We start from the raw sequence: 25,566 nt of genomic DNA on the forward strand, positions 1-25,566 counted from the left end.
ACGTTAGGCATGATCCTGAATAACTCCACTAAAAGACTGCTGTAATTCTTACATTTTAAAGAGTTGTAGGAATCTTTATTAGCTTCCTGCAAGAAACTGATCTTTTTTTAAGGTGGACCATGTGATGATCATTCCTCCTGTAAAGGCCTATAAGTGGATGCCGGTAAAGTTTCCACGGCCTAGTTAGAAACAGCTTTTTCACATTATTTTTCAAACCCACCCCAACTTCTATCAGGCTTACTCTGAGGCCAATGATTGGTGAGTAACATTTGCTCAGGAAATGAGTGGAGATTGGATTGTGACAACTGAACGGTTCTCCTGCAGATTTCTCCTGGGCTCTCTTCCAGCTTTAACAGTTGTCACAGGCTGACAGTAGCCCACAGACTTCCTGATAATTGGGTGCAAAGGGGGATTTCTTGAAACAATTCAAATTGCAGTCTCAAAACAAGAGTGCTCAATTATCCCTGTCCTATACATCAGTTGCTTTGAGGCAAAACTACATGTTGGATAGTTGTAAAATCGAAGACATAGCACACAGTTGCACTTGAGAAGCCACAGAAAGTTATTTGACAGCATTTGTCAGAAAACTGTGCTGCAGTGAAGAGCACTGAGAGGGAAAGAGTAGGGCAGTGACACATTGTCCATTGAGCCATTCTGACTTTCTCTGGGGAGATGATCCATCAGCTTTGTCAAAGTGTTGCAGCTGTGGGGTGGAGAATGGCTTCAGATTTGTAACACCTCAGTTTCTTCCACTCAGAAATAAGTTTCTGTTATGTCAGTTAGCTGTCTCGTTCACACCTGAGAAGAATCCCCAACAATGATTTTGTGATAGTAATATGAAACTGATGTACACAGCAGGCTATACAGTAATATCAGGAATACTGTGATGAGCTTACAGCTCAACATTGGCCCTGTTGAAGGCTGATCTTTAGTGGTTCTTGGTCAGAGTTTTATCCAGAGATGCATTGATTAGTTGAGTAGTCGATCGAAAGAAAATATAGTCTGCAACTATTTTAATAATCAATTAATTGTTTTAGTCATTTCTTAAGCAACAATGCCAAACATTTGCTGACTCCAGCATGAGAGTAAACTGAAAATCTGGTCAAACAAGACATCTGAAGTCGTCACCCCGGGCTGTGGGAAATTATAACAGCATTTTTGTATTACTTTTTATAGACAAAACGAATAATGATTGAGAAAGTAATCTTCAGATGCCCTCACTGTATGGTTAGTTGTAACACATTTTGAAACTGAACTGCTCCTACAATCTTCAAGTACATAGGTCCCAATCACTAGCCTATCATTAGCCTACTTATAATTATGAGACAAACTTATCGTTTTTCATAATTATATGGTATCCTCCTAATTTTCTTCAAATGATGAGGGTTCCAGTAACACATCTTAAAAAAAATACAATAATGCATGTATTGTTTTTATTTGCATTGCAGTATAAAGATGCCAGTATTCCATCCACTTTCTAACAGTCTTATGTTCTATGTCACAAAACTATATTGTGGATGACCGGATGTACAGTTTATTAACATAAGCCAAGCATTTGAATTCTAATAAGAAAAATGGCTGAAATTGTTGGACATCTAATCCTTCTGCAATCAGCTTCATGTTACAGTTGATGTCCTGGAAACAGAGCTATCAAATCCTGATCACCAACACACTATTTAGGCTATATTTCTTCAACTGAGTAACGGTATGATAGGCTATGTAATTGGCGAAGGTTTTCATATCAGTTCACTCAAATCTTAAATCATCCAAGAGAAGAAAAGTGGTGAAGAAGGGAGGGGGTTGGGGGAGGAGTCTCAGATTGACTTTCACATCCATTCAGCCTTTTCTGCAGCAGCATTGAACTTGCAGAGAGAGGGAGAGAAAAAAGGCAGACTGGACAGTTGCAGGAGTGCAGAAGGAGCTCGGTGCTATTATCGCCGAGGCTGCCATAGCCGTTCCTTTCGGAGTTTACTCCTGGCTTTTATGAAATGTACATCAAACGTGAACTGTTTCCCGATTCATTGAAGAGTACTGGTGAAGAGGAGTGGTCGGAGATCATTATGCGCTTTTAGGTTCGACGTCGCCTAGAACGCAGCGCAACAACATCGCAGAGCCTGTGTGCGTTTCATCTCTGAAGTTGTGTCATGCAAGCGATGATACGCATCTGATTGTTGTTTAACTATCTGGAGAGGAGTGCAGACCGCAGGCAAACGCTGCATTGTGGCAACCGAGACGCTGATTCCTGCTCGAGGATTGCACAATCCGTTCTCCCCAAAATGTCATCTCATGCGAAAGTCAAGAAGGACAAAGAGATTATTGCTGAATATGAGACCCAAGTGAAAGGTTGGTAACATGCAGGCCTGATCGTATTGTTAGTCTGGGTGACAAGGCACTATTGCGTAACTTTACCACAAACTGTAGGGTATGGCTTTCAGTGTGCCGTGCTGTGGGGCGGGACAGATTACATAGTTGTAGATGCTTTTGAACATATATATCTTTGGAAAATGGCTCATACATTCACGTCATGATACGACTATTAGGCTACTTGAATCCAGTTAGACAATAATTAAGATGTAATTTGGCTGAACCTGGTTTCTGAAGATGATTGTGCTTATTAGCATGCCAAGCCCTGCATGTGTGGCCATGTAAGCTATGGGAGCTTGATGGTTTCAAAGTGCAGCTGGTATTTATGTGAAACTGATGCTGCACACCCTTCAAGGGAATGCACCAATTCACCTTGGACAATTTTTCCAGTAGACTGGAGGTCATGCACCTCAGGTAGTCATACAGAATACTTGGAGACATCTGGGTACATTCTTTACAACTTCTTCCTAGAAATGTAGGTTGAAATATAGGCCTACAAGACATTGTGGTAACCTATGTCCTTTTGAAAGACAGTATGGTGAGACATGAGAATTTCCCTGACACTCCAGGACAATGTGTAGCCTATAGTATCAGAAGGGAAAGGGAATGCTTGAGAAGATCACACAGCAAACAGTTCAGAAAGTCCATAAATAATGTATGCTTTCTGTATGAATTATGAACCATGAAAGGATTTTACTGTCTGCTGCTAAATATGTGACTGGATGAACCACCCAGAGAGAGAAAAGAGTCAGGAACAGTGCTGTATTGGAACAGACAGTGCGTGATGTGCATATAGGTGGGTTGTCCCCTCAGCCTTTTTTGGGACATCAGGCAGTGTGAATTTAAACACTTTTTTTGCATCACCCTCTCACAGTTGTGGTTTTCCTCATTGTTATGCATCATTTTATTCTTTTAGAATAAGTTACAATTTTAAACAAGGATAACTCACTGCTATACATATTAATCCTAGTGTTTAATGGACTGTAATAACTTTTGTCTGTGATTAAGCTAATTATTTCTGTATAAAACAGACTCAGCCCACTCAGATTATTCTTATACAATAACATAACAATAACAGGGTGCAATAACAGCCTCTGCTCAGACCCTTTGGTTCAAAATCACCCAACAGGATTGCAGTACTCTAAAACACCTAAACAACAAAGTTGACTTTGGCAGGGAAAACACCAATTGAAACTTCCACTGTGAACTCATGGTGTGTATTGGGGCCTAATACTTCACATAGCAGGGGGTCCCAAACTTCTTTAGTCTGAGACCCGAAAGCGATATTTAGTGTCTCCCCAGGACCAAAACCTACAAAAAAACATGAATTGCCATGACATCTACATTTATAAAATACTGATAAAGAAAACAAAAACCATGAATTATAAATACATATGAAATGTATTGCAATGCACCTCTCCACATAAAACACATTAAAGCCTTTCCTCTGCATTTTCGAATGGCTTTGGTGAAGCCAACGCTTATAAACTCATACTTGTATTTTTCATTTCGATATCATGCATGCGGTTGAGAGTGAGGGAATCACAGAAAGTCACACTCAACGTTACCTCAGCCAGAGAGCTTTAACACATTTTCTTCTATTTTAATTACGAAAATTAATTCACATATCATAGCATTGCTATGCACTTTACTCTGCTGATTGGCAACGGGTCTGCAACGCATTTTGGGCTCCGGCCCTAAAAGACTGCTATATTGGATATTGCCATCTCAAGGTGTTCGTCAACCTGGTCCACATTCCAGGTGCGGTCTATACTGTAGCAGAGTTAGCATAGTTTGTATTAGTTTGGTTCAATGGAAGTTGACAAGCCTGCTTTGCTCTTCCCCTGCTGCTATCAGTGTGTCAAAATCCCTTTGCTATGGAAAACAAGAAAAACCTCAAAACCAACAAGCTAATGTTACACACTAAAAATAAAAAAGTTTTGATGGAAATTTGAATTGTGCAATAAGGCAAGCCTGCTTGGTTCTTTCGGCGAATGATTGTAAAGAGTTACAAAGAATATGTTTACAACATTTACTATCTAACTGGGAAGTTTAGGGACTGATTGGCAAGGATTTCTAATATGAACAAAGTACACACTGCGATACACTGGTAAGAGCAAATTACATGTTACCATGTATCCAGCTAATTAAATATCTCACGTTACTGTATTGTGTGAACTACATTTAATATTTTATGTGCCGTTTTCTTTTGCGGGGTGCAAATTTTCCACCAAAACAAGTTCCTTTAGACTATTTTGCAGAGCCTCCTTTGCTGCATCCGGAACTCAGCACCGCCCAAGGCGATAGTAATTGGTTTATAAAGAAATGCAAACAATTCAGAGTAGATTTTTTTTTTTTCCTATTCTAGAATGTTTTTGTGGAGGAGCCAGACCTTACTCCACAGCACTGTGAAGATAGGTCTGGCAATGCAAGACTAAGAATTTGTATTGATTGCATGCCATGTGGACATGTAGCTCATGTGCTACAATTAAAATATAGATCATGCAGAATCTAATAAGGGGACACTGTATTTTAAGTTCAACCTTATTGTACAACGCTACAATTGTAGTGTAATTAAAGGAAAGTAGGGCAAAACAGCTACAGCTATCTTATTTCTTGGCCGGTGCAGTGACTTTCTGAAGTCAAGAAGAAATACCGGTAGTTCAGTACACAGTAAACTAGTTGTTTCCACACAGTTTTTTGTGCAGACTGAACAAACAAGATATGATGTGTTAATTAATGAGTTGAAGAGGTGCTGGTCGGCAGATTTTGTTATCTTTGGACCAGGCTAGCTGTTTACAGTGTTTTTGCTAAACTAAGCTAAGTGGCTGCTGCATGGTTGTAGCTTCATATTGAACATACAGACATGAGAGTGGTATCAATAATCTCATCTAACTCAAGAAGAAAATGGAAAAGGCTAGTTCCCAAAATGTTGTACTTTTACATTAAATATTTTACATTACTTTTTAGTTTTTATTTGGTGGTTATTAACATATTCCTGCATAAATATCCTGACCTGGAATTAACAATAACCAAATGAAGATCTTCTTATTAATTTAATATTACACCTAAATACGCATTAAACAATATAAAAATAAAAAACAAAACACCATATGTTTGTACAGTATCTCTGTCCAGCAAAAAAATGTTTAATCATATTTCAAATCCATGAAAGCACATACAAATTGGTGAAACAGTGATGAAGGCAATGTTAATATTGATGAAAGTCATTAAGTTATCTGTGCAAATATCTGTAAATATTTCACCAAAGTCAAACTCTCCTTTTACAGACCTAATTTAGACCTTACTCCTGTTGTACATAGAGTGGAAATGATCAAACCTTGTCAGCATGTGTCTGGAATGAAGGGTATGATTAGCATTTTGCAGACAGAGGTGTGGTTTACTTTCTCACTGTCATTCTCTTTGTCTGTTTATTTGTTTGACTCCTTCACTCTGTCACTGTTCCACTCTCTTTCTCTCTCTCTCTCTCTCTCTCTCTCTCTTTCTCTTTCTCTGGTCTATACACACTAGGGCTGCACAATTATTTGCAATTTCATCGAAATCAGTATAAACCAATGTATGGATTAGTGCAATATCCAAATCGCAGGGGGGGGCGCAATATTTGTTAAAGGCAAACAATGTGTCAAACCATTCTGAATTAAGTATTGTGGTGCTGCAGAGATGTCACAGCCTACAAATTATATCCTACACACTAAATAAAAAAACTTAGTTTGGTACAGATCCTCGCAAAAATCACACTATCACACTTAAATTTCAATATTTTTCAATGAAAATAAAAATAATGATACAAAAATGATAATTCCCTCCAATATCGTGAATCGTATCGCAATCGCAATATCAGTCAAAATAATCGCAATTAGATATTGTCCTCATATCATGCAGCCCTAATGTACACCAGGTTTTGGACTGTGAGAGAGTCATCACAGCTACTTCTCTCGTCTCAGTTTCAGGAAAAGCTTTTAAGCTGACATCTTAAGCTCATTTGCAAACTGGGCTTAGATCAGGTTGGAGCTGTGGGGGCTTTACTCTGACACTGACACTGGTCTCCAATAATGCTTAGTTGCTAACTGCACTGCAGTTCAATCAGGCACAAACCTAATGCACCTTGCAGTGTTTTTTTTAACATGTCACATTTCAGCAAACTGCTGGGTCTCAGTCACATTTTAACTATGATTGTTGGCGTGCTGGTGTGTGTTTTGAGCTTTACAGGTCTGGGCCTGTATTTGATTATTGTCACGTGTCATAGCTGATTCATTGATGACTGAATAGTCACTCTGATACTAATCGTGATTTTCATGATCGACGTCATCATTTAGTCATTGTCAGAAGCTGAAATTGTGTTTTTCTTGTTTGTGACCAAAACATGATTTGTCCTCCTAAATCACAGGTTTGTTTTAACAGTGTGTGGGTTCAACTAATAATTTTCCTTCTAAGGAGTGTAGTTGACCAGCCTGAGGTATCTTTAAGCTTGCTGTAGATCCTGAAACCAAAAGAAAGGGGATAGGGATAAAGGGGGATACCCTTCATCATACATCATACATTATACTGTACTTTTAGCTGTAGGCCACATTATCTTTAATGCCATTTGATCTGTTTGGAGCCAAGCCTTTTTAGTCTTATGCACAAATTGTTCTAATAGGGTATATTCTATTTAGTTTAGTGTAAGACATGTGGCAACGTTGTGTAACATTGACTTTACATTGATAGTTTTCCCTCAAACATTATACGAAGAATTGAAATAGAAAAGCATGTCATATTTGCAACATTTGTAATATTGGTGATAATCCGACTGTCACAAAGTAGCATCTCACTCCTACTGCCACCATATTCACTGTAGAGATGCATTTCATGAGGAGTATGTAGACACAGCCCTTTTGTGTGTATTATTCATAATGAAAGCATGCTTAGACTGATACTGTCTTGAAATGTCAGGGTTGCGTTATGGCAGTGAAACAATATCTTTGTTTCCAGTGTCTTGGTAACACTGTTGCTGTGATGACAGATGATGTACATACATGAGAGAGAGAGAGAGAGAGAGAGAGAGAGAGAGAGAGAGAGAGAGAGAGAGAGAGAGAGAGAGAGAGAGAGAGAGAGAGAGAGAGAGAGAGAGAGAGAGAGAGAGAGAGAGAGAGGAGAGAGAGAGAGAGAGAGAGAGAGAGAGAGAGAGAGAGAGAGAGAGAGAGAGAGAGAGAGAGAGAGAGAGAGAGAGAGAGAACCATAGCGATTACTGCATTCAGAAGACGAGTGTTCACAGAACACAGCCTTGATTTGTCCCAAATTATGTCAACGTGTCAGTCTGGGTTAAGCCACATGTGACTAGCCACGCATGGCTAACTGCAGACACAGCCCCGGAGACTGCTGCTGGCCATTGCAATAGCTGTGCTAGGCTAATTTGAGCAGGCTTCTGTGGTGACAAGGACTCCTCACTATGTGATATTTAGTGCTCTCTGTTGCAGCAGTACGGGAGCCCAACTGGTAACCCTGCAATGAAACAGTGACCAATAGCCCCCCCCCCCCTTTCATTATATTATCTGTCAGAGATCGAGGCATGTAGCCTCTACAGACATGTTGTGTTTGAACTTGGTGTGCGGACGTGGTTTGTGTTTTGAATGTGTAGAGGAAAGAGGAGGTCAAGGCTTCACAACAAGCTGAGCTCAGACAGGTACTTTCCTTTTCTAAGACATAAACCTTGAGACGTGACTAAACGATATGGGTGATGTGAACGATGTTTTAGTATTATACAGTATGTGTATGTGTGTGTATATATATATATATATATATATATATATATATAGAAATTGTTTTAGTATTCTGTATTTGGGTGGCTTGATTTTAGTTTTATGTATTCAAAAACATGTCTCTATATACAATATGATCTGTATCATACTGCATCAATATCCTAATGCTCAATCACAACCAGATTAAGCAGCTAGAGGCATTCATTTCATTTTACTCTGCTTCAAGACTCTGCAATTAATGTATGCTCAAAGTGCTTGATAAAGTCACCAGGATGTTAACCATGTGGGTTAGGAGAAAAATCAACATTACAAATGGGTAAAGTCCTATTTTTGACATTTCCACAAGCCTTTGGGGTGTGGAACATTTTATTAATTTTGTCTGCACACTGTTCCCAGGCAGTGGAGAACTTGGTATAGCATACAACTCTGTATTTCATTTAAAGACATCTGTACTATTGTTCCATCAATGAAAAGACCGAGAAGAAGCTACATTAAGCATTGAGGCTTACTTGTCCGTATATTATTCACTTGAACTCCTCGCCAGCTTCTTCGTAATTATGCATTACTCTGCTAAGGCTTGAATCATTCATCGAATGTAGCACAGTATTGCACAGTCCCTAGTAACAGTTTAAGTTCTAAAAATAACATGCTCACAGGAGAGCGAATGCAAATATCATGAGTCTATTTGATGTCTCGCTGATAAAATTATGCAGTTAAATCAAATTAGATTTGCTCATAATATTGTCCGCTTGTTCTTTTACACTGTCACTTTATGACTAAGAATGATTAAAGTCACACAGGCCAACAGATTGTGTTGTTCAGTGGTCTATTTTAGCATAGGAGTACATTGTTCTTTCTATATTAAACTTGTTTGCTTCCTCGTTCATCAGCACAGGCTGTTAATTGAGTATTTCTTAGCAGAAAAAGTTGCCCTTGTCCTTGGCCATTATGCTAAACAGACTGACTGCTGCTACTGTCAGAACAGGGAACTGGCCTGCTCTCATTGAGATGCCTCCAGAGGCATGTAACTAGGCAACTGGGCAACTATGGGGACCATGAGGGGTACATCTCCAAACAGCAAGGGACTACATATTTACTCTGTCTTTCTCGCTCTCGCTCTTTCATTCACATTTTCGCTCACACAATCGCAGATGATGGGGGAGGCATTTTTTAGATCCTTTACTGTAGATACAGAAAGAGCATTTAGAAGTGAATAAAGGGGCGTTTCTTCTGCTGGGCCATCTTTTCCATTGATACATTTTTTACAGAGTTTCTTTCAGTGTGCAGCAATCATGTGCATGGTTGAAACAGTCTTTCATAATGGAATCTTCAGTCATCTCAATGTTGCTCAACTGTTTCTAGTGTATGAGTGAAGCTTTGTTTATTGTGTGTGTGTGTGTGTGTGTGTGTGTGTGTGTGTGTGTGTGTCTGTCTATAATCCACAGATGTGAGCTCAAAATGATGTCCTGATGATACAGTATGTTCTTATGGTGTCATTGCTCTGTTATCCAAATTGATGATTGAACAAAATTAATTATTCAAGTTTTTGTTTTATACATATGAAGAGTTTGGTCTTCTGTAATGCATAGCAGTGAATCAGTTTATTGCTTTCAGCATCCATTTGATTTTTTTTAATGTACATTTGAAATATTGTGACACAAAAGACTTTGGAAAATGTCCTCGTGAATATCCCGATAGTGTATCAAATATATCACTCAGCCCTAGGCTCTGATATGATTTATGGTTTTATAATTTGTATATATAATATTTGTAAATGCCATATCAACCATATTTTCGAAATATATTTTTTCTTCATTCTCAGACTATGAATAGTTTCCAAGCAGAAAACCAAAGCAGTCTTGTAATCGAAAGAATGTCCGCAATTTGGTTTTTTTTTCAAGACAAACTCCTCTGAAGGATCGCTCACCACAATGCATTTCGAGAAGCTGACCTATTTTATATTTTCCGTGCTGTCTGCTGCAATCATCAGACATGCATCTCATATGCACGTGTGCAACCCCAGCATTTGGACACCCCCGCACTCCATCCCGCTACATGCACATATAACACACACACATAAACACAGTGGAAAAATGCCCTTTGACATCACGTTTAATCCAGTTATGATGACTTTGTTATTTTATTAGTGCCTGTGCTTGACTGTATCCTCACATAGTTGTATATCCACTGCTAAAAGAATGTGGGTTCAATTTTGACCTGCAGTGCTGTTTGGCAGGCAGAAGTGAGGCCCAGCATGTAAGCCAATTTCCCCTGAGAGGCTTTATTTATTCTGAAGGTGGTATCTCCCTTTTTGATATGCAGAGATCCGTAACCAGCTGGTAGAGCAGTTCCGTTGTCTGGAGCAGCAGTCTGAGTCCCGGCTGCAGCTGCTGCAGGACCTGCAGGAGTTCTTCCGTCGAAAGGCTGAACTCCAGCTGGAGTACTCCAGAGGCCTGGACAAACTGGCTGAGCGCTACTCCGCCAAGATCCGCACCTCGAGAGAGCACCATCACTTCAAGTGAGTCTCACCACTGTCTGTCTGCTAAGCACTGGAACGTCTGTATCCAATGTGTTTGACTGATAAACAACTGTTACATATTTAATACTGATCACTGGCACGGCACAGAGAGATGGAAAAAGAGAGATGAAGGCAGAGGAGGGATAAGCAAGAAAAAGGAGAGAAGGGATAAGAGCAGAATAAATGACCTGAAATAAAGCCAGGGCCAAGGAAGCGTGTGGCCTCAGGCTGCTGTGTTCCTCCCAACTAGGTCAGACTCTTTATATACTCCCCCTCCTCCAGCCCCCTGTCTTTTCTATGTGGCTGTCATTTAATTTCCATTCTTACACGTCATGCTGGACTGCTACCCAAATACTAATATTTTCTCAATGGACAGAGAAAACAAATTAGAGCTTCAGTTAGGAGTCTGAAGAAAGCAACAATGTGGGCTATTTTACTCAGATTGACCTCAAATGTTTGAAATGTTTGTGTACGGGAGATCTGTGGTCATGAAACAAACATACCTTGCAGCATGTTGAGGAATTGCTGCTAAGATGCTCTGACCAGCCTGCAGCTGGCTCTGACTTCCAGATCATTTTCTAACTGTATATGCTGCCCATGGCCATGTGGTTAATTTGAATTAGTAGCCACAAATAAAGAGGAAATGAATGATCAGAATTAATATGAATACATTTGAGTTTGTTCAATGACAATTTTAAGCCTAAACGTTTGCTCTTCACCTTGGAAATAGACCAATGAAGGCTGCCAAATGTGCTTGAAACCTCCTGAAAAAACTAATAAATGGACAGCGTTGAGTTAAGATGAATTTGTCAAATTACAATCTTCTTGAAGAATCTGCTCTTCTCTAATACCCAGTGTAGCAGTATTGAATTAGCAGTGCAAGAAATCAAACGTACAGTAAAGGGGCTATAATTGATACGTAGGCAGTTTCGCACCCTTTCATGTGACCTGGCTGGGTCAGGCATGCGTAATAAACACGTTAGTTTATTCAGGAGAGGTCTCTCCGTCTCTCTTTCAGTCTCTCTGGCCAATTGGACATAAAGCGTAATCGTGGCAGAGAGCTCCCGTCACTGGGACGTTGATAAATGGAGCATTCCCTCAAAGGGAGACCCCTGAAAGAGACTCACATTGCATGACTTCTCTCTGCACCCTGCTGTCCCAGATTCTACCCCGTCACATTAAATGGTCATCATTATATTTGTCTGTCAACGGCTAGATTCACACTCAAAGCCTACATGGACCGACAAAGTCTCTATCATTAATAATATCATGTGGTCGTCTGGCTCTGCACTCGCTGTCTGTTGTTTCAATTAAAATTTTTTTCAACTGCAAAACCTTAGTGCCCTTCTTTCTTATCTGGGATCTGTTCAGATTTTCATTTCTGATGACAGATCTAATAGAGCAGCTGGCAGGAGATTGTCAAGGAACATTTTCAAAACTGCCTGTAATAGACAGATGCAGCAAAAAATATGATTATAAGAGAATATGACGCTGTGTACCTGTTTTGAAAAGACAATATACGTATATCCAACATGTTTTACAGTAGTTAGTACACGCAGTATGTTTTTGTATGATGCAGAGACCTTGTTGTGAAACAGGTATTGTTGTAGTTATTGTAGGCTGTCGCGTAGAAAACCTCCTTCTGTCGTCTTCCATGAGCAGTTCTGCATCAACTCTTTTGTGTCCCGAATACTACTATAGTCTTATCCTTATTCAAGAGCAGCCAACAGCCAAAGACGTACAGTCTGGTTCCTGGCATCCAATGTACAGGATCAAACACCGGCTCTGCTTGAAACAAGGTCCTATGGGAATAGCTTGTTCATGTTTTTCTATCAAAGTGTTAAAGGATGAAAGGAACGGAGATGCTGATGCCCAGCTTTCTGGATTACTGTACCTTCAGCATCACAAGTGCAACTCTTTAAACTTGCTGTTGACACCAAACTTTTTAGATTACTGTTCTGTCATACTAAGATTGTGCTATTTTTTCAACATCATTCATCCAGATAGAAGGATAGAGTCATGCACTGAACTACAGAGTCAACACTATGCATGAAAAGCCAACATTAGTTTCCGAGAATATAGATTACAAATGTGGCATTCAGGCCTGGAAAAAATAACAGATAAGGTACATGTAAAAGTGATCTGAATGTGGTTTTACCGCCGAAAATATTATATCAAAGAAACTTGTTTCTAAAATATCAGTGCAACTCAACAGATTTTGGTATTAAAGCTGTAGTGCATAACTTTTTGATATTAATGAATGTCCATTACATTCAAGCCATTGCCAAATGAGTTGCTACAAAGCTAATTAAGACTATCAGCTCCACACAACTCTCTCTGTATTTCTCAGTATGGCTATGTTCAGAAGATTGTGTCATCCGGCAACTTTCGTACCCAGAAATGCAAGTGAAGATAATTACCTCTTCTGAAGAGTCCATCATGTTTTTTTAATCCTCCTGTCCTTCTTGGCTATTAGCAACTGCGTGGAGGAGGGGTTTGGGCAGTGCACGATCACAGAAGGCTTGTATCATGTGGACGCGCCGTTTTGTTGTCATTACTTAGAATTCCTCATGGGGGAGACAGAAACTACGCACTATAGCTTTAAGGCCAGTTTCTGCTTTAATTTCCGTATTGTTTTAGATACATGGAGGGAACTGCAATGTGGCCCATATAATCTCATTTTAGTATAGCGCGGACGCTACACTAGCTTCACCAAGACAGCAAAACATCATAATTCACTTCAAAAAGAAAAGTAAAGTATGAATAAACCTCTCCAAGGATAAAATGATGAAAGTTTTGAAGCAGTTGACAGAAAACAAGTCAGGACTTACTCTTTCAGTATGATCTTCAAAACTGAGATGAGAGTCAAAAATAACTTCTGCATTTCTGACTACAGTTCAAGCTACAGTTGAAGATGCTGCCATGGATTGCTTTTTCATCAGATGATTTGCAGAGAGTCCAACAAATAATATAAAATCATTGCTTTCTAGACATCATTTGTTGTTGTTTCAGTGTGGCAGATTGCAAATAGCTAGTGAGGCGTAAATGTAGCTAGCCCACTAACCATTCATGAAAATGAATAGGTCACTTCATAATCATTGCATCACTCATCTTTGCTCAAGAACACCTTCCTTGAGTTTGCTACCTGAGGTTTAAGAAAGTAAGGATGTTGATGCAGATGGAGCTCGGCCTTTGTGTGCATTGGTTTCTTGCCAAAATAAGGAGGAGTGGGCAGCCTTAAGCTAGGGTGACCAGATTTCCCGGAAGTAAAACCGGGACACTTTGCGCGTGACCATAGTGCTCGTGCACGCCCACGCTTTTTAACATGAACATGTGCCAGCCCAGGTCAGACATAGACACAGACAGATTAGACACAATTTTGCCAACAGCACACGTAGGCCTGCTGCTCACAACATCATGGGGTATCTCAGTTAATATTCATGAATTTTCTTGGTATGTAGCCTACATATCTAAGAAATAGTATTTAAAGACATTGGGTGAGTTTCGTGTGGGACCAACTTTATTTTTCAGAATTAAAGTATTCTTTTGGGAAATGCACCCACTGAACTTGTGAAAAACTTTGTGAAAAGGTATTTTTCATTGCATGGAACTAAACAAATTATTTGGAACTGCTGCCACAGGCTTGAACTAAAGTTATGGTAAGACTTTACAGTAAGGGTACATGAATTATGAATGAATGCATTAATTCATGATTTGTGCATTACTTTATTGCTTTATATCTTATGAATCATCAGGAATTGACATGAGTTCGTAGCCTCTCATTCATGACCTCATGCATGAACACATCAACTAAAGCATTAGGTAAGGTGGCTACATCATTATGCACAAGTTGTGTTCAAATCAGAATTTGCACAGTGATGACCAAATTTTTTTTGCAGAAAAATAATCATGATCATGCTTAATAATTCATAATGATGTACCACGTACCTAATGCTTTCGTTGTGTTGTTAATGTATGAGGTTACGAATGACTATGTACATGTCAATTCCTGATGATTCATGGGATATTAAGGAATGCCGTAACACATAAATAATTAATTACATAATGCATAATAATACATAGCCTACGTCAATTAATTCATGCATGAATTCATGATAATTCATGTACCCTTACCGTAAAGTGTTACCAGTGTTATTCTAACCAACAACACACACACACACAAATGTAATCTCATTTGATAGAGCATGCAGGTAGCTTCCCTATTGGAAACATTAATTCTGTATATTTGTTAGAGGAGTGAATTTGCTCAAGAATCAATTTGTTGGCTGAAAGCCTACTGTGAAATTGCGCACAGGTGTCAGCAAAATTGGCCCGTGTGATGAGTAGCGTTTTTAAGGTGGCAACGGTCATGCGGTTCCTCTCCTCAGTCCATGTGTTGTTCATGAGCGAAAAGATCCGCTCAACGGGAGCATTTGTGCCCGGTAGACACATGGCGAACTGACAAAGGAGACCTACATTTTTGAACGGAATCTCCTTGCTTTTTAACATTTCCACCCAGCACTCGTCCGCTGACTTTCCAGCGGACCTAGAGGGACTTGTTAAAACGAGACAGATAAGAAGAGGCATTGCAACAACGTTTACAAATATACATTGTAATGCTGGCTGCACAGATTATGCAGATGCAGACCGCTACGATTGACTGACACACACACATTGTTAAAATCATACGCTGGACGCTTCTTTCTACATGGGTTTAGTTAATGATCAGGCTATAATAAGACCACGTCGGCTATGTAATCGCTGACAACCGGGACAATTTCATAGTGGTTGGTGAAAACCGGGACATTTTAGCGTCCCGACAGGCTTTTGTCGGGACTCGGGACACGCAACTCAGAATCGGGACTGTCCCGGTCAAATCGGGACTGTCCCGGTCAAACCGGGACGTTTGATCACCCTACCTTAAGCAAGTTATATTTACAAGTCACAAGCAACATAATTGTATTCAATATAATATGTTTCAATGTTTTTTTTAGATATTATATTTAGATATTCGCAGAGCTTTGCTGCCATTACTCCTTCTATAGCTACTGACTGATTGTGTGATATGATAAAAGATTATTTGGGTGCAAATCAGCAGAGATGGCTATCAGTGTGTGTGTGAATCTCCTTCCTCCTATCTACATGCAAATGGTTAAAAATCATTCATCTTAACTTCCCTTTTCTCCTTTCAACTGCCATTTAAAAAAAGTTGGATTTGGATCGGATCCCAGCGTAGGTCAACTATCAGCTAAGAACAAAAGGTTTTACACAGCTTTTAAGCAGGCTTCATATTAAAAGTAGGATGCAGCATTTTTATGTTGTAGTCACAATTGGTGGAGATCAGAAACAAAAACAGTTAAAAGCTCTCTAAATACAAAAGATGGAGACAAACAACAAAGTCTATGGTGTGAGGATAATTGAACTCACATGCTCCCTCGAGCAAGGAGGCGAGGGCAGTCAGCATGCCTTCTGTGTGTGTCTTCCTCTATGTGTGTGCGTGTGTGTGCACAGCTGCCTTCTTTTTATTGCTGATTCATCTCTACATGTGTAGTGACCCCTTGATCTCTAATACGTAAAGCCCCAGAGCTGCTACAAATGGATCGAATGTAAGATCTGTGCGGCCTGTAGGACAGTCTTCATCCTGTTTTATGTTAAAGTACACAGACATGAAACCTGATTACCAAGTATTTTCATAAGAGTTTAACTAAGCACAAAACAATTTGTATTTTCAAAACAACAACCCAATGTTCTTACTTATGGGCAATATATTGTTTGGTCTGAATATTGCAGTTGTATTTAGTGTATGTCGGGCAGCTTTGAAGAAATTAGTAATTGAAACTGATAGACATTTTCATCTTTGTGAAGTCTTTCCTTGGCTGTTTCAGAAAGGACCAGAATCTCCTGTCCACTGTGAACTGCTGGTATTTGGTCTTGGACCAGACCAGGCGGGAAAGCAGAGACCATGCCACTCTCAGCGACATCTACAACAACAACGTCATTGTCCGTCTGGCACACGTGGGCGAGGATGTCATCAGACTCTTCAAAAAGGTCAGAATCTGAATTAATTGGATGAGGGCATGTAACCCTGACCGTTACTAACGCACACTGTCACAGAATTTATCTGATCAAATCGCATGACTGATGCCCACAGCTGGGAACTTGACGCCACACCAACAAAAACATGTAAAAATATGTTGAATTGTATCAGGACACATTCAATTTCATACAGAATATTTCTTCTGAGGACTAAGCTAAAACATTTCTCACTCATATGATTAGTTTTACTGTGTCATTGTCTCTTGCTGTGACCAATGATGTTTAATCAGTCCTACAATACACAGTACATTGTTTGCATGCAAGGTTCTCCCAACTACTTCATAGTCTGGTTTCAAATGATGGCCATTAGGTAGACTATTCCCACCCATCACTGAGGTTTTTCCTACCTAAAATTGCACCACTTTAGCCTTACAGTAGACCCTGGCTACCATGTACCATGTGTCTACAGTAAAGCTTAAAGGACAATTCCGGCGCAAAACAAACCTAGGGGTTATTAACTGTTGTGTACCTACTCTGTCGCTCTCTGGGACATGTTTTCATGCTAATCGAATGACTTTGGAGCTTTAACGAGGCTACCGCGGACCGCTGGTTAGCTTACAATGCTAGTATGTAGGGCATGGGGACACTCAAATTAAATCGCTATTTAATACCGCTAAAAAGGCTCGAAACATCACCACACTTTAACGTTAGCATAATTAGGGACCCTAAATGTGAACCGAAGCATTGACAACGTTGTAAGTGTACAGATAGTTTATTAAAAAGATAGATTATAAAGACAGTCGCGTTCATGTTTACTTGCGGTAGACAGCTTGAAAACCAGTCATGACTAGTCGAACGCCGTGCAACGTGGAATCTCCATAGACAGTATGGGAATTCCACGTTGCACGGCGCTGGAATTGTCCTTTAACACGGTTGGTGAGAGATTCCGTTTCTCTTTTTAACCTCCCCCCATTCATCAAGCGCATTGTCATTCTCAAAACCATGCTCAGTTTGCTCCCTATTTAGATCACTAACCTTTCTTTTATGCTCTTTACACCTCATCACTCTTTCCCACTAATTTCATTTCACTCCAAATTTACATTAACTAGGACTCATTCAGTAACCTGCAGAGAGAATCAGATGTACCTTGTTTATTGTATTCAAAATGTTAACCTCATGGAATACATTTGTGTATGATACACAAATGGTAATGCCAATGAAGCAGGTACTTGTTTCATTGGCACATTTAAAGGACACATTTGTGTATGATACACAAATGTATTTTTTTGTTGTTCTTGGTTTTACTCTCATATCTCATAAAGCATATGTACTGTATGTAATGTATGGTACATGTGAGAGTAGCAGAGTGCCAGTGGTTCAGGGGCGGTGCCTTGGGGATCTCAGATCAGTGTCATTTGACAGCGGCATGAGTCTACAGTAATTTAGGTCCTCTAGGGGCCTCTGCACTGTCACGATGGAAGCCTTTATGAGACTGTGATGACTTGCGGCCAGCATAAAGAGGAAGAATAATAGCTGCCTGCAGAAAAACAGTCTCCCTCTGCAAGAATTTATCTTAAATTGTGACAAACATCTCCAAAACAATAACCCTGTTATGCTGTAGCATCCTGGTTCAGCTGCAGTGCAGTCTCTCTGTTAATGAATGACACATGCGGGGAAGGGAATGAATCAACTCTGCCGTATGTTAAGCCAAAGTTTAAATGTACTGAATGTGCTGAAATTAAATTCTTGTCATATGTGAAAATGCAAGGTTGCTGTTTTGACAAGTGGTCCCTGAGAGGTGGCAAAAAACAGGATTGATTGGGCTAAGCGTCCCTCCATATCCTCTCAACAGGATTTCCAGAGTCACTCTCCGCTGGCCCCATTCCTCCTCCTGGGCTATAAGCTCTTTCATGGGACATGTCCAATTCATCATAGGCTCTTAGACCCTGTTATTGAGCTGAAACTGTGACACAACTCCTTGGGAAATGTTCTGCAGTTACTGCACTATACTATTAGTGCATGTGCACTTTGGACATTGTATTAGATCTTTTCTGGTGCAGAGTAATGACAGCATTTCAACGCCTGCTGACATCCCTCACATACAAAATATAACTGGCACACAGCCTTCAAGTTTTTCACTGGAGGGGTAGGCAATTCTATTAGATAACCCAGTTTTTAGTTTTAGATGTTTGAATATGTGTCCTTTTTAAATGTGCCAATGAAACAATTACCTGTTTTTCTCTTTTACAGAGCAAAGACATTGGGGTGCAGATGCATGAGGAGTTAGTGAAAGTCACCAATGAGCTCTACACTGTGAGTTAGACAAATATCATTGTCCCTACCTAACCTTTCTTTGTCTACACCAGGTTGCCTGTTTTGCCTTCCCTCTATGTTAGCCTGTGTATCGTCAATCCTGAGCTTTTTCCACGCCAAAACCAGTAACCTGTGAAGCAGCTGGCCTGACACTGCACATGGCAGATATGCCTTATCAGCAGTGCAGTCTCTAATAGGTCATTTCTTCCATCTCCTGAGGTCGTGAAAGGAGAAAATTTGCATTCTTCCTCCCACTGTAAATTTCTACATCAGTTGAAGGGGAGAGTGTTCTTGCCCCTGGCAGTGCCTCAAGCGGACGCAGCACTCTCTGCTGCAGAGGAGCACACAGCAAACATGAGCTGCTGTAATAGTTTCAGCTAACGTTACATGTAATCGTACACAAACGTTTGTCTGTTGTCACTCCTTCTATTGTTAGGTTGTACTGTAAATACAATAGACCCCCCCCCCCACTACTTTTAGTAGTATTTTTAGGCAAGCAGGGGAACTGCAGGTTGTGAAATGAAATATCCTACATCATATCCAAAATCCAGGCCTTAATTGGCTGTAACCTCAGTTTAATATAGCATATAAACTTTTAAAGGTCCCATGGCATGACAATTTCACTTTATGAGGTTTTTCAACATTAATGTGAGTTCCCCTAGCCTGTTCCCCCAGTGGCTAGAAATGGTGATAGATGTAAACCAAGCTCTGGGTATCCTGCTCCACCTTTGAGAAAATGAAAGCTCAGATGGGCCGATGTGGAATCTTCTCCTTATGACGTCATAAGGAGGAAGGTTACCTCCCCCTTTCTCTGCTTTGCCTGCCCAGAGAATTTGGCCTGCCCATGAGAAAGAGAGAGACATCATGGCTTGAAAACAAGCGAAGCATGGCAGATGGTCAAGGCCACACCCCCACCCTCCACCTTGCCCCCCCCCCCCTCTCCTCCTCAATAGCATTTAAAGCTACAGACACAGAAATGGCACATCATAAGTAAAGCTCATTGTGGGACTGGCTCTAGTGGCTATAATTCTGCAACAAGGCTGAATTTCGGGAAATAGACTTCAGATCCAGTATTAGGGGACCACTAAGGCCTATATAAAACCATCCAAAGAGCAGCATGTCATAGGACCTTTTAAAATGAAGTTTGATAGGTCTTAAACATTTCCATCACAAATAAGCTGAGTCACACCTCGATACTCCAATATTGGCATTAGTTTTCATTTTGAGATGCATTGTAATTTGATCATACTGTTATAGCGACTAGCTTAGGTATTATAGAATTTAACTTTATACAGGTGAAAAAAGACTAGACACTCCCATTCTGTTTAATTAATTATTTTATTTAAAAAAAACTCCACTTTTGGCTATTTATTGCACACTTAATCATCTGCATTTCATCTAGAATGGTATTGAGTAAATAATGTAAGTGATAAATCAAAGATAATATGTGCTTTATATTAAAAAAACATATTATAATTAAAAGACTTTGGGCAAAGTTAGGTCTTTTATTTTAGACACATTTATCATGGTGCTGTAAAATTGATTGTGACCTATACTATAACTATAAATAATGATCGCCCCAAAGCTAAACAGTCTTCATAATGCTTTTAAGTGAAATATTTGAAGTTTGGAGTTAAGACAGAAAGCTGCTTAGTGCTGATATGATCTTTTGCAGAATTTAGCATAATTAATTACTGTAAGTAGGATTCTGTAACATGGTTTGTGTTTGTTTACATAAGTAACTTATAAAAGAGATGTGAAACATCATTTTCATTTTAAAAGGATGTTTGTTACAGGTGAATGTGCAGCAAAAAAACATGTAAAAAAACACACTAGAAATATTCTCACATGTAACACTATACAGCACTTTACTGATATTGATTTTTTTCCTCTTTCTGATTCATGCATTATTAAATGCCCGTCTGCAGCTCCTGAACACAGCATAAGGTATTGCAGTAGTCTGTTAAGATTTGGGCTACATAAAGTTATATAGTTTAAATGAACTTGTATAATTAGTTTGTATTAGCAGTTATGACTTAAATGCAAAATTAGGTATTAGGTATTTTTTTCAGCCTGCTGGTCTCTGCTATTGATCTACAGCTGGATGTTTGTGGAAATCAAGTAGTTTCTTGTTTCGCAGGTTGCAGGAAAGGTTGCTCACTGTGACTTTGTAACCTCCTTCCTCCCCTGCTGATCGATCTCGCTATCATTTGCACGTCCGCTTCAGTCAGGGTTGCTAGGAAACCAAAAATTGAGAGTGAGTGATGAAGGAGCAGATGTTGTTTGATTGTACTGCTGATGCAGGGTTACTAGTTAAACATTTACATGTGGTCTCTTAAATAACACCACAAATCATGAATCTGTTTATGACACTTAAGGACAAATTCCTCTAAAGCAATCTGAACGGTTGGAATGTACATTGTATTTTGAGCAGTTTTATTGAAACCTTTTCACATATGTTTTTGTTTCACACCCCTTTGGTTTTATTCCAGTAGCCATGACTGCAGTAAAAGAGATGGTCAGTTTACTTTGTGTAGACAAGTGATGAATACACTTGCCCTTTTTGCACTTTTTGACACAATGTTATAAATGCTACTGACCTTAACCCTTTTTCTTTTTACTTTTAATATGTACAGTATCATATTTAGTATTTTCTGATTGTTTAATGCTTGTGAATTAATTGTCTAGCGTTTGCTAACCAGCTTCCCTAGAATTGACCATTGAGGGACAAATAAAGTGCTTTGAATTAAACAGAACAATTTCAAAATGAGGCAGATTTTAAGTAATATTCACTTAAAAAATTACAAGTAATTATATGTGACGGATAACAATATTTTAGCATGTGGTTCTGCATACATCTTTTCCTCCACATCCATTTTAACAAGTTCTTGTTTGACTATGATGTCCTTGGTCCTTAGTAGAGTTTGACAGGACATGTATGTTGCTACAGGTGATGAAGACGTACCACATGTACCACACTGAGAGTCTCAGTGCTGAGAGCAAGCTGAAGGAGGCAGAGAAACAGGAAGAGAAGCACATTGGTAAGGCCAATGACATTGGGTCCAGCCTGCTGCGGTATGGTCATGATGAACGTCCACAGCGACGGAGCTCTGTCAAGAAGATGGAGAAAATGAAGGAGAAGGTCTGTTTTGGTTGACTGGTTTATAAATGATATTGTATGTTTTGCAATGCATTTGTAATGAACGTCTTGAATGTCACCAGTTGCTGTTTGCACAAATGGCATTGGAAAATGAAGTTAATGCTACAAGGAGGCCATATCTACATTGTGCAAAGTAATACATATATATTGACAGAGTATGTAAGATAAAATCAGATTGATGTAGTAATGCATTATTTGAGTACATTAGGAATCAATTTTACATCCTGACATTGATGGGACTACCTCTTCCCCTCTCTCCCTAGAGACAAGCCAAGTACTCTGAAAACAAGCTGAAATGCACAAAGGCCCGGAACGACTATCTTCTCAATCTGGCAGCTACCAATGCCCTGGTGGCCAAATACTACATCCATGATGTCTCAGACATGATAGATGTAAGTAATTACTATCTGAGCCAAAAGTGCAAATGTTGAAATAACTACCTTCTCAGTGCTTCTTTTTCAAGCTCTAGGCATTTTATTGGTTTATAATTACTATATGTATGTTTTACGTCTTGTCCTCAGTGTTGTGACTTAGGTTTCCATGCAAGCCTGGCACGCACCTTGAGAACCTACCTGTCTGCAGAGTATAGTCTGGAGACTTCTCGCCACGAGGGTCTGGATTTGCTGGAGGGAGCAGTAGATGCCATGGACATCAGAGGAGACAAGCTGAAGTTTATGGACACACACAGCCAGATCTTCTGTCCTCCATCACGCTTTGACTATCAGCCACACATGGGGGATGAGGTGAGTCACTAGAGAATAGTTCTGCAAGAATGGTTTGTTTGTAGGTCTAAGCTCTTGATAAAAAAGTGAATCTCATCACATTCTCTATGTTTAATCCTCCTGGTAAACTTCCCTTTCTTTCTTAATCCCAGGTGTGTCAGGTGAGTGCACAACAGCCTGTCCAGACAGAGCTCTTGATGCGCTACCACCAGCTGCAGTCTCGCCTGGCCACGCTGAGGATAGAAAATGAGGAGGTGAGGGAGGGCACACAAGTCTCAGAAGGCTGAAGGTAGCCAGTGTCAGCGTTTCATTTCAAAATGAAGCAAGCCCAATGCAAGTGTGCTATGCACAGTAATGTTTTTTTCTGCTGACTCAGAAGAGGACATATGGGCACATATACTCAGTATACCAATCATATACTGAGTCATATGTTCTCATTTACAGTAAATGCATGGTTTCCTCCAGGGAGTTGTTAAGCTGAGGTGTTAAGCCAGTCAGATCTTGATCTAAGTCATCCATTGAACCATTTAGTATAATGGGTCAATAGCCACACTCATTAAATATGTGGCTTTTGCCACGTGAAATAACACCTCTGCTCTTTTTACCGTGAAGGTTAAATTTCTTTTTAAATAAAATGTTTTAATTTTGATGATGTTATGAGAGATGGTCTTTGTGACCCACTTCTGCAGGAAAACATTGCAGGAAACTTGTGTATGTGTGTACTGTATATACAGTGTGTATATGACTGTATATGTGGCATGGTGATTGAGATGGGAAATGACTTTAGATGACAACGTTGAAAAGAACCATCTTGTGTCCCAGATGCATCTACCAAAGCACAAAGAAATTCCAATGTGAAAGCTTGATAATCAGTTAAAGCATGAACATCTAGAATGTTGGTGAAAAACATAAAAAGACAAACTGCTGTAGAGTAACATGGAGGTGTCCACATAACGTCTGAGTTGTAGACATTTGAAAATGCAGAGGCCATTGCATATCACCAGGTTATTGCGAAATACTGTGGCAGGAAATGAATGTCTTATCTTTAAAACTATCAAATCAAGTGAGACCACATGTAGCAGAAAAGGAAGATGCTGCTCTATATAGTCTACAACACACTGTTAAAAAGGCCCTGAGACTTTTTACAGACTTCCGGTGATCCAATATGTAACAGTTTTATAGGAACAGTTTGACAATGACATTCCAGGTGCTGGCAGGCAGATTTTGATACCAGGCTGTTTCCCCCCGTTTCCAGTATTTATGCTAGGCTAAACTAGCTGGCAGCTTGTGTATAGTTTCATATTTGGCATGATAATGTTATGAATCTTCTCATTCATCTTTCAGTTAAAGAGAATGAGGGCATTTCCCAAAATGTCCAACTACAAAAACATTTGAAAAGCTGCTTCTCTATTAGGACCCTCTAATTGGCAGATAATCTCTATCATGTTACCGCAATTACCCACAGTTTATCACTGTGATACCTTCTTTGGCTTTGCTCTGCTTTAAACTGGAAATAGCAGCCAACACCCTGATCTCTGTCACACTAACATGTAACAGCAAACAACCAGTCTTCAGGACTGTCACACTGCATTTATGTTCATTTTTAATCTGACACTGACCTGTGGGGTCAACTCTCATCCAGTCTCCTGCCTCCAATGGGGGGGGGCGGCGACCCCAGCATGCTCCCTGGCCTGCTGGCCTGGAGTAACTAAGGCCACTGTGACTCACATAGACCTGTTTAAAGGTCACCAGGGTGTGTATGTGAGTCAGTGGATGTCTGTTATGAATATGGAAATGCACACTGCCTTCCTGTCTGCTTCACATGAAAGGAACATAGTAAATCTTTCATGTCACGATGCCTCATGCTAGGTAGCTAATTACTCTGTTGTTTAGGGTGTCAGTCAAACTGCTGTGAAAATGGCCTGCAGTGATTTAATCTTAGACTGTGCTGGCTTGTTTACACCACGCAGCTTGTTTGTGACAGTAAGAAGATGTATTGGAAGTATGCGCATTAGTTGTAATTACAATATTCCTTGTTGTTTTAATCTAATTAATTTCATACCGATTTCTTATATTTATATGTAACAAAATGTGTAATTAGGGATATTGTTAGAAGTCACAATCGTGTTTGTATGCTGTGTGTGTCAGGTGAGAAAGACTCTTGACGCGACCATGCAGACCCTTCAGGACATGCTCACAGTGGAGGACTTTGATGTTTCAGAGGCCTTCCAGCACAGCCAATCCACAGAGTCGGTCAAATCGGCTTCCTCCGACTCCTACATGAGCAAGGCAAACATTGTTAAGAGACGTGCCAATCAGCAAGAGACTGAGGGCTTCTACTTTACTGTAAGTTCTCAGATGAGAGCACAATGGCACTGCAGCATGGGGCACATCCATTATAACTGGAAATAACCATGTCACTTGTTGTCTTTTAATGTATTTCATCTGCAGAAATACAAGGAATACTTGAATGGCAGCAATCTCATTATCAAACTGCAGGCCAAGCATGACCTTCTGAAGCAGACGCTAGGAGAAGGTGAGACTTATTGTGCTATACAGTACATTAGTGGAATGGAAATTGCTGGTACTAGTTGGTTTCCTCCATGTTTTTGGAAATAGAATACAGAATTATGTTGCACTGAATTTATCATTTCCTTGACAACTTAACCATGTTTGAACATTAAACAAACCCTA

The 25,566-nt window shown here is 39.8% G+C and overlaps 1 protein-coding gene across 2 annotated transcripts in view; it reads left to right on the forward strand.

The window, feature by feature from the left end:
- The first annotated feature begins 1,840 nt into the window (after positions 1–1,840).
- Positions 1,841–25,566, forward strand: part of LOC116051230 (SLIT-ROBO Rho GTPase-activating protein 3-like) — a 36,200-nt gene continuing 12,474 nt past the window's right edge. The window contains exons 1-10 of one of the 2 annotated variants that reach the window (XM_031301475.2): positions 1,841–2,343; positions 10,446–10,641; positions 16,527–16,689; positions 18,928–18,990; positions 21,941–22,132; positions 22,414–22,542; positions 22,672–22,893; positions 23,025–23,126; positions 25,021–25,218; positions 25,324–25,408. In XM_031301475.2, coding sequence (XP_031157335.1) covers positions 2,277–2,343; positions 10,446–10,641; positions 16,527–16,689; positions 18,928–18,990; positions 21,941–22,132; positions 22,414–22,542; positions 22,672–22,893; positions 23,025–23,126; positions 25,021–25,218; positions 25,324–25,408 — 1,417 coding nt within the window. In that variant the 5' untranslated portion in view covers positions 1,841–2,276. The remainder of the gene's footprint in view (positions 2,344–10,445; positions 10,642–16,526; positions 16,690–18,927; positions 18,991–21,940; positions 22,133–22,413; positions 22,543–22,671; positions 22,894–23,024; positions 23,127–25,020; positions 25,219–25,323; positions 25,409–25,566) is intronic. The other variant, XM_031301477.2, reaches the window with a different exon arrangement.

This window comes from Sander lucioperca, chromosome 6, assembly GCF_008315115.2.
Source record: "Sander lucioperca isolate FBNREF2018 chromosome 6, SLUC_FBN_1.2, whole genome shotgun sequence".
NCBI classification, from domain to species: domain Eukaryota; kingdom Metazoa; phylum Chordata; class Actinopteri; order Perciformes; family Percidae; genus Sander; species Sander lucioperca.